At 31.9% G+C, this 10,264-nt stretch overlaps 1 protein-coding gene across 1 annotated transcript in view; it reads left to right on the forward strand.

Annotated features, from left to right (window-relative positions):
* The window catches only part of LOC118193197 (A-type potassium channel modulatory protein KCNIP1-like), a 163,579-nt gene extending 155,450 nt beyond the window's left edge, over positions 1-8,129 (forward strand). Inside the window, exon 9 of the mRNA XM_035364248.2 lies at positions 3,716-8,129. Coding sequence (XP_035220139.1) covers positions 3,716-3,763 — 48 coding nt within the window. The 3' untranslated portion in view covers positions 3,764-8,129. The remainder of the gene's footprint in view (positions 1-3,715) is intronic.
* Positions 8,130-10,264: the final 2,135 nt, after the last annotated feature.

Raw genomic sequence — 10,264 nt, forward strand, 5'->3', positions numbered from 1 at the left:
TCCCGCGAACGGGCTGGCTGCATGGGTGTTTTCGTGGTTTTTCCCATGTGTAACGTGTATACGAGCCAGTTTCCCTTAGAAAGTCCTCCACGAAGGCATCTCTCCCCTTAGGCAGATAGCCCTCGTGTGCTTTGCCATAACTCAACACACCAACACCGCTTGGCCACTGGTGGGCTACACCCATCGTGAAATAAGTAAGGAGGCTTTATCCAAGACAGAGTTTCCGTGAGTGATAAATCCAAATATATTCTATCGAATTCTTTCCATGAAAAAGAATGAAATTTTAACAAAGAATCTACTTTTGGCCGAATACAGAGGTGTGTCTTCAAAACAAATAAATACGCATAAAGAATTTTTTTCCTAAAATTATGATTAAATTCAAGTGAGAAGAGCTTTCAACAGAAATAAGGGTAATGAATGAAAAATTAAGCAATGCATTTTTTTAATGTTGTGAATATACTCTCTTCTTAAATATAAGTATATCTAGATCAATGTGTGATTAGAGTTGTATATCGCGATGCTCTTGGAGACCATGTGAGCCACAGCATTACATTTCATTACAAAAAACATTCCATTGTTGACATGCCGTATTAAAAATGGTTGTAAGAACACAGCAATTTTCAAATTCTTTTGATCTTAAACTGATCGAGTGCTGTGGTACGTTAGGTCTGACCACTGCACTTTATACCAACCTTTGGCCTTTTTTTACGGACTGCCTTGTAAGGCGCAGCTATACATTTTTCTGCTTCTTTTCAGCTCACTGCTGAGTCTATCCTAAGAGGAGCTCAGGAAATGATAATATGAAAAGTATTGCATAATTAAATATTAGCTGATTGAGTGCATTTACGTCTATACAGTATATTTATGCACCGTATCCAGCATCTTATTAAACATAAAATAATTCTCACTGTGGGATTACTATAGCCCAGTGTAGTTTATACGTGTATGTATATTTTACCTGCAGTGTATGAAAGCAAATGTTATATAGAGTGACTAAACACTACATAGAATGCCGAAAATTGGACGTCAAAGTACGTAATGGTTAATATTTCCCACATTTCCTAGACATAGTATGTAACGCCGAAAGACAAACCAGCAAAGCATAAAATAATCCCTCTAATGATGTTTCTCGTAGGGAGGCACGTGACTTTCAACACTCGCCTTGACTGAGAATTCGTCTTTTGAATTTCAGTCTTTTCTCGGAACTATCAAATACACTATTTTCGATTTGCTTAGGAAAACCTTTAACCCATATTGTATGAAAATGGAAAAGCAAGGTGTAGTCTCCCAGAAATAATTATGGCAAGCTGACATGCAGTGACGATTCTACGATAAAGTTCCAGCCGATGCTTCCAATACAAGTGTTTTCCGAACTTAAAACGGGGCCCACTAGAGGCCGAGCGGTAAAGTCACTGAATACTAGTAGTTGGAACTGGGCTCAATCACAGGAGAACGGGCTAGCTGCATGGACTTTTGCGTGGATTTCCTCATGTGTAATGTGTATACGAGGTTTCCTTTAGAAAGTTCTCCACGAAGACTACTTTCCGTTACGCAGATAGTCCGCGTGTGCTTTGCCACAGTCAAATAAGCCAAGCAAAGCCTAACTTAACCTAAACTACTTATTAGATGTTAGTGAGGAGAAGATCAAGATGACTACCAAGTAAAAAAAAAAAACACGGTATTATCCGCTCCTGAATCACTATGATGTTATGTTAGCAGAAAACAAAAGTAAGTTGATTTATCGTTTTAAAGAAGGCTTTAGTGTTATCATGTTCTACATTAGATATTTTCAATAAAAGCCGTTTCATGACTTTATTTTAATACCATTTTGCCTAAATAGCCATTCTCTATAATTCCTAGGTTTGATATACAGAACTAAGAAAAAGTATACTTAATATTAAAATAAATCGGATATTACCTACTTTGCTCTCAAATGCCATGCATTCTATATATTGACTAGGCATTCTATAGAATGCTTTTTATTTTCATACATTAATGGTAACATGCATATATAAAAAGATGTATGCAAGTATAAAAATCAAGTCTTAGAGACCATATGAAATGTTGTTTGGACTTAAAATACGCATAATTAAAATACGCGAATTAAAAGAATTATCTGGTCACATAATAATAAAATGTCAAGAAATAGCGCTTAGTATTCCATGGTTCATGTCCGAATGACATCATTAAAAAGTCTCAACATTAAATTTAAGAAAAATGTCTTTTAGGAAATATTTAACTATGATAAGACGCTCGAAGGCTATCTACTCCCTAGTAGTGAGCCTTTGTAGAGGACCTTTTTAAAGAAATTGGCTCATACTTATGATACACATGAGAAAGTACACGAACCTCGTAGCAACTGCTCATTCAGTCGTTGAAATTAGGATTAAAAAATCCAGTATAAGCTACTCTTGTTCATATGGTTTAAGCCACTTGGCCACCGCTAATTCTTCTTTTAAACTAATTAACTGTGTTCTAGAAAATTAAAAGAAAGTAGTATTCTTCTTGGTTTTACTTTGATGTACGATTACAGAAATAATGCTTCTTTTAAAGGTCATGAATAGCATCAAACTTTTTTAATTGTTTTTGCACGTATTGACCATTTCCAACAACCTTCATTTAAAAGTCACATATGATCTTTATCTCTGAGCTAATAATCAAAATATCATAGATTAAAAGTAAGATCCATTTTTTTCATCGCCATTTTAGACATTTTTATTTATTTATTATTATTTAAAAATAAAAATTCGTGATAAAATATCAAAAATAAGCACAAAATGTTTATTGTAGACATATTTCAAATAACTGATAGGGTTACGAGTATCCATGTGGAAACATAACTCTTATCTCTTATAACACTTTTGTCATGCACATTCACAACCCACTAGTTAAAATTATATTCATAGTTACAGAATGCAGTATTTTCTTCAAATAACCATTAAAAATTGAAAATATCTCAGAATTTTCTAAAATTTGAGTTTTAAATTATTTCTATCACTTTGTACTATTGCAGCAGATGGTTAAACCCCTGATACCCCACTGAAGGTCAAGTGATTGAGATTGCTGAATGCTCGTATTTCGTCCTGGGTTCGAACCCAGATGAACGCGTTGGCTGCATTATTGTTTTCGTGGTTTTCCCCGTGCGTAACGTAAAGATCAGCCAGTTTCCTTTAGAAAGTCCCCCACGATGGCATTCCTCCCCTTAGGCAGATTGCCTTCGTGAAAGATAGTGTAATCTTTAGCTTTTCTGCAATGCATCAAAGCGGAAACTACCGTTTGCTTTAAATACGTTGCAGTGACACGAAATAACTTGATGACACCTGTTATACTTGGCATAGCAAATAAGGGAGAAAAAACAGATATTTTCTTCGTTTAATATTGAAAAAATTGCTTTACATTCACTAAGCATATGTTGTCTCCGAACTAGAACAATAGCCAGAAATATACATATTGATATATAAACCGTCCACAGATAAGTCTCATTTGTCGATCTACATACAAAAATGTAAAGCATTTCTACAATTTAGGAGATTCTTGAAACATATTTGTGGACCTTAGTGTTGTCAAATCCATGCACATGGATAAATATACAGGAAGTCTAGAAAAGAAAGCATATTGTGTGCATGACAAAATATTAAATATGGGTGGCCATCAAATGTAAATAACATGAAAATAATGCTAGAATAATAATAATATGTTTCTTCTTTTTTTGCAGGATGAGAACATCACAAGAAACATGCAGGTGTTTAACACAATATTGTGATCCTATTAAGCTCGAGATGTTGCCATTTACAGTGTACTGCCATTACCTGAGAAGAACGGGGTGTTCCACAGCTCTCTCTCAGCTAACAGATGTGAATCATTGGGATCAAAATGTGACATCAAACTGCGTTCTTTCTCCACGAGCATATTTTTCTGAAAATTCCACAGCATTAGTTGCTGAGAAGCTAATTTATTTAAACCTCAGGGAAGACTTGCCCTGTTTCAGACTAGCCAGGCCCTACAGAAAGATGTTAATATATTTGAAGATTTTTCGATATCAGAAGCTGAATGTCCTGAACATTCAAGAAGTGCCAAAAGAAAAAAACTCTGGTACACACTTCAAAACATTGCTCTGAAATGGTTGGTTGATTTAAAAAAGGGGCAGAATGGCTATAAATACTCGAGATTGAGTAAAATAAATTAATATTTTGCTCCTCAAATTCTCCTCAAACTACACACATTAAGATTTAAATTATTTTGACAATTCACATCCTCAAATCCTCATACGAAACCGCAAGGTGTTTTGACGGAAAAAATATGAGTCAAAGAGGAATATATGAACGCATGTGCCTAATTATGTGTATTGGTGCATTGCATTATTATTTTCATTGCCTTTTGATATTCCATTAATAACATCATGTGATTTTGCTTTTCACCTTTGCAACAAATGATAAACTGCATTGTCTATAAAAGTTACAAGCGATATGCTTTCGTTCGAGGAAAACAAATTGTTAAGCAGATTTCGCTTTACACTTTAGGTGCCTTACAATTAAGCACACAAGAGATATAAGGAGATTTATTTTATTCTGGACGTTTCGTTTTGCATTTTAAGAAATTACAGTTCAATACAATTTCGTCTTCAAGCATTGAATATTAATATTCATTTATACATGGGTACCGAAGCGTTTTATGCTTGAAATCAGTCCTTGATGCCTTGATAACAGAGCCGGAGGGAAAATGAGAAAGGATTAAGGCAGGTAATTTTGTGGAAGAAGAAGAATATTTTCTCTCTAACGAAATTGCTATGCAGATGTCTTACAGAAGAAACCATAAAATGCGTATAATCACTGTAAGAGGTATTACTAACACGGTCTTAATAAACAATTTGAGCAAAGTAGCAGAAATGCAAAGTAGTAAAACTACAGAATTTGTGTAAGTCCTGCTTATTTTTTTATATAATTAAGAATTGTTAGTTTTCAAGTTATCAGAAATGACTACACTTTACAGTACACTGGCATAATTTCAATTAATGAGAGCTTATTTTTTATATTATCGATCTCTCAAGTCAGCAGCACGGAACAGTAACACTGAATTAAGTTTGCAAATTCAAACTAAATTAATGTTGTTACCAATTAAAATATAATTACCCATTTTAGTATGGTATATGCGCTTATTAATTTTGCGTTATTTTGTATGCTAATCCATGAATTTATAGCATAGTTCAAAATATAAATAAATAACATTAAACTAAGTCATTCGGAAAAAAAATCATCTGGTTTTCATTAAGTGATTTTTAATTGAACGTGTTTTAGATAGGAATGGTCATAAAACAATATGCACTAATTTGCAATTCTATGCAGAAATTGAGCACTTTCGAGATCAGCGAATTGTATATATAATAATCGAAATCACATTTTATTCTTCTGAGCAAATTTTATATCTAAGGGGAAAAAAAAAACTTTTGATAGAAAAAAATTCAAAATATTAAAACAGAGCAATTAATAAGGATTTAACTTTTAAAACAATATCTTGGGGATAATTTATGTTAAATTCTAACCCTCTAAAAACTTTCGTACCAATACAAAATGGCATATAAGAATAATTAATTTAGCCCACAAAATCAAGGCAACCTGGACATCGATTTCCACATCGTGAAACAGATGCTGTTTCGCGGATCGGAATATTACTTTAGTTTGGCACTATACCTAATTTATTTGCTGAATGAAAAATCAATCAGAAGTTTCGTGTTTAATATCTTCAGTGTACTTTAAATGTCTTTGATAGGTATATTAATAAAGAAAAAAATTTAAAAATTATTGATTGACATTCTCAAAAAATATTGTATTTACACAGTTAGCTTGATGTGCGTTAGTTTACAGTTTCTGTTATATGCTTTGCTTGTCTTCCTAATGCCTTTCGTTACATATAAGAAATTGCAAGAATATTTTTATTTGTTTCAAATGAATATAAGGTGTTAGAAAAGTTTCAATGGTTGTACATTTAACTTTGGCGTTAACACGTCAAGAAGGAACATCGACCTTTAAATATGTTAAAAAATACGTTTAATTGTTGGCATCAATCAATATTATTCAGGAAGTCGTTAAAACCAGAAATTAGAAAAAATAATTCTCATTTCAAATGTTATTCCTTGGAATGATTAACCTTGCTCACTTTATTATTATTATATAAAAGCACGAAAACGCACAAATAATTTTAAAAGAAAAATTATAATGGGAACGATGGAATAATCTATTCATAAAAGTGAAAACACAACTTTAAATTGCTTCCATTGGATCAATATTTGCCCTTATTCCTTCCTTTATCTCCAATATCATTTGTCTTCCATTAAAGCCTCTTTCCATAAGATTTTTATCTATTTCCCCAAGTGTTATTTTACTACTGAATTGATGTTTTATAATAATGATTGTATTTTAATGTAAGGCAAGAATGCTGTTTCAGTAAACCTTTCCTTTTGCTTTTCAAGCATAAACCTTCTATTATAAACAAGAAGCTTGTAAATTTCAACATCTCTGAACCCTTATTTCATGTACTTGCATCCTGACTTCAGAGGTAAAGGCTATGCAGCTAGGCATTCAAGAATTGAACCAGAAAATCAAGTTCGATCACAGACAGTTGGCATCTAGAGAACCATCTAGTCAATGTTTCGCAATATGATGTAATGCAACGTCAAGGATTTGATTTATTCAAAAATAAAAAACAACAAAAAACAAAAGAATGGCAAGACTCGAGGAGTCCAGCGAGCGGACAAGAAATATGTTTTCTTTAACATAACTTATACATCGCACATACCTGCAATTATTCACAAAACTGTACTTTATAGGACATTGATTTTATTTTAGGAGTTTTAGTTAGTTTGAAGAGACATGGCTCAGATTTAGGTAACTTTCCTTGCTGCACAAATTAGTGATCAGAGAAAAACTTTCTCACCAGTTTTTGAAGGGTTAACTCACCTTCATAGATCTTCTATTGTTATTAAAAGCGTATAACAAAATGTTTGTTATTGTAGGGTGACCAGATTTATGGCTCTAAACTTTTACTGACAGAAAGGCTGTGAAGGAAGGAATTATTTATTATTAATTTTAAATGAATAAGTGTGTAAAAAACGCTTTAATATAAAAGATGCTCATAAGCTTGAAACAAAATAGGAAAAAAAAAATCTTCAGGAGTATTTTTTCTTATGGGGGACAGACTGCATTTATATGTTTAAGCAAATGACTACTTTCTTAATAGCTATTTCATGAATTTTAAATTTATTCCTAAACTTTCCATCATTGCCCAGTTACAAAAATAACGAATCGTTAGTCTAAAAATGGAATTCTTTACTAGAATTCAGCATTCTACTCTATCTCCAATAAAAATTGCGAATCAGAGAAAGAGAGCAATTAAAAAAATTCCTTTAATTAATGTTTGTCATTCTGTTTTGAGAAAGTAAAGAATACCAACAAACACATTTTGACATTCCAAATATTTGAACGAAATTATGGAAGAGTTTATTATGATCTTTTTAGGCCCTTTAGCAATGACATTTCATACACACACAAAAATCACTCTTTCTAAAAGACAGGACTTCCTTTTGTGGTTGAACCGTAATGCACCATACATCTCAAATGTTTTTAAAACTGTAAAGGAAATCAAGAATAGTTATCTAATTATCCATTATTTGTAATGAAGAAACGAAATGCTAGTTTATTGAAAAATGCTGTAAACAGAGTAAACTATATAGAATTTTACATTTTAAATATAAATAAAATTTTCCTTTTCCATGTAGTTTTTTTTTTTTTTTTTTTTTTCAAAATACGAAACGAAACAAACCTACAAAGGTTATGTTTCGACCCACCTGCTAATGTATATGACAAATTATTTCCCGTCCTTTTTGTTTTCCTAAACGACGTACATTTCGTTGCACTTCTCTTACTTATTGGGGGGTGGGAAGAGGAAAGTTGATACATTTAAAACGGTGCTTTATTTAGACCACAAAGTATTTAAAACAAAAGTTTAGCAGAGGACATTCAAAATATTACTTACTGCTTTTGCATATGAATTTAAACTAAACATTACGTGAATTAGGAAACAGAAAATGATGTGATATGTGACAAAAAAAAAAAAAAAAAAAAGAATTTATAAAATCCGGTTCATTTTATGTTATCTAAAGTACCATTTAATTTTTTTTTCATAGTTAATTTCAGATAAAAGTGAAGTTATAGAACTTCATTTAGAAAAACCTACATACCTAAAACAAGAAAATGCAATCAAATGCAAGATTAAATAACTGAAAAAAAAATTCTTCTTAGCAAACTTCACTTTCATTACATATCTTTGAAATTTATAAGGCAATGTTAAATATACCTGACTAGATGCAGTTTCAACTGTTGTAAAGTTACTGTGAATAAATTAAAAATATGATGTTTCAATTAAACTAAATATTGTGATGCTAAAGTTATAAAGAAGTCTATCAATAGCTTTCTATGTATCTAATAAAAAAATTTGTTTACTGAGATAAGGAAAATGGATTTAAAGTCTAGAGCCACTAGCGCGTATCTGATCACCCTATGTTATTACGCATTATTATTGTTGTTGTTATTGCATACTAAGACTTAGATACTGTTGAGATATTTCAACCCTGCTCTAGAAAATGTAGCAAATTGTTCAATTCTTCCATTCCAGCTTTACGGTTTTCAACAGCTTTCTCTTCTCATTGGAATAGTGCAATTTTATTAGACATTTTCTCGCTCTAACTCGCTATTTCTAACCGAGCGTAAGTCTGTCAGTCGTAGAAACACAGTATAGAAAAAGCGCAACAGCAGCGTTTTGTACGAAAATAATAATCTCTGACATGCATGTTAGCCTTAAAACCCTCTTTTTATGACCTATACTAAAGCTGAAGCCATCGAAATAGAAGGGTTGTAATTAAAAAGCTTAGTTTCCACATTAGCTTTAAAAACGGCATTGCAAAGTTTAAAATTAGAAATGTTTACCAAAGTCATCAGAAGCTCTGAAAGTCTTTGCTAACAGAATGCACAACAGTTGTAAATCGTAAAGCTTTCGATCACGTTTCGCGTTTAGAAATTAATTTACTTACATTACTCTTATGTGATGTAGGAGGCGCCAGTAAACTTGCCTTCACCCATAGTGCTATGATAATGAAGTCAAATTGCATATTTAAAACTAGCTGAAAAATTAAACATTAATCTGCGTGGTTTTTCACATCGCTTAGAACATCATTTAATTAATTCAGAGAAATTCGTACACTTTGTAGAGTAGATAAAGAAAACCGCTACAAAGTAGTCTAACAGCTAACCTGAAACTAAGCTTTAGTTTTCAACAACTATTTTTTTGCCCGCTTTTAACATCTCTTTTCTTATTCAGTGGTATGAATAATTTCATAAGAAAAATGCCTGTTTCATTTGTCAACTATCGCAAAATAATATCTTAGATAACAGAAATAACATGTAACTCAAAAGCATTCATTACTGCAATTTACAAACCCCGATTTCTTTCACGAATTTTATTTTCTTTACTCTCTAAAACAATTCATTTTACAGCAAATACATTAGAAACTCTCATTTTTTTCATATTTTGATTTGGTGACGTTTTTTACACGCTGTTATTTTCTTCATGGGTGCCTAGAAACGGAGTTAGCCTATTTACCGCAACTTTTGAAAGGCAGCTGCGGCGCATTTTTATATAATGTTGCTTTAGGAAAAAAGGATTACAGTAATCAAAAAAGAAAACTAGGTAATATTTCGGAGATTATGAAAACATTTCGACCGGGATCTATATAATTTGAAAATTAAAATGGCTGTTGATTGAATAATAGTAAATAATTTTATCAGGCCAATTTATTTTCTTTCATGACAGATTTATTTTATAAAACTGCGTTAAAACTGCACAAGATTTCATACTTTTTAAAGTTTTATACCTTGTACTATGCAAATTTTAAGCAACAAATACTACTAAGTACTGTTCGAAACAGTGTAATAGTTTCTGTGTTACTGGTTACGAACCTGTAATGCTTTGTTTTTTATAAACCTTTTCCAAGCAGACTTCACATGTATGCTCTATTATATCTAAGTGCTCACTTCTTGTCTAAATCATTTAGATTCTATATGTATACCAGAAACTAATCTCAAGTCTAAAACTGAATTTGAAATTTTCAATTAATCATTACCAATATATTTTCCACTAACAGCCCAAACTTTTAACTATAGTTTTAAGGGATTATTCGTTATTTAAAATGTGAATAAACTCATGATGCACACAA

This window comes from Stegodyphus dumicola, chromosome X2 (genome assembly GCF_044657685.1).
Source record: "Stegodyphus dumicola isolate Sdum_Otavi_A_Nest chromosome X2, ASM4465768v1".
Lineage (NCBI taxonomy): Eukaryota > Metazoa > Arthropoda > Arachnida > Araneae > Eresidae > Stegodyphus > Stegodyphus dumicola.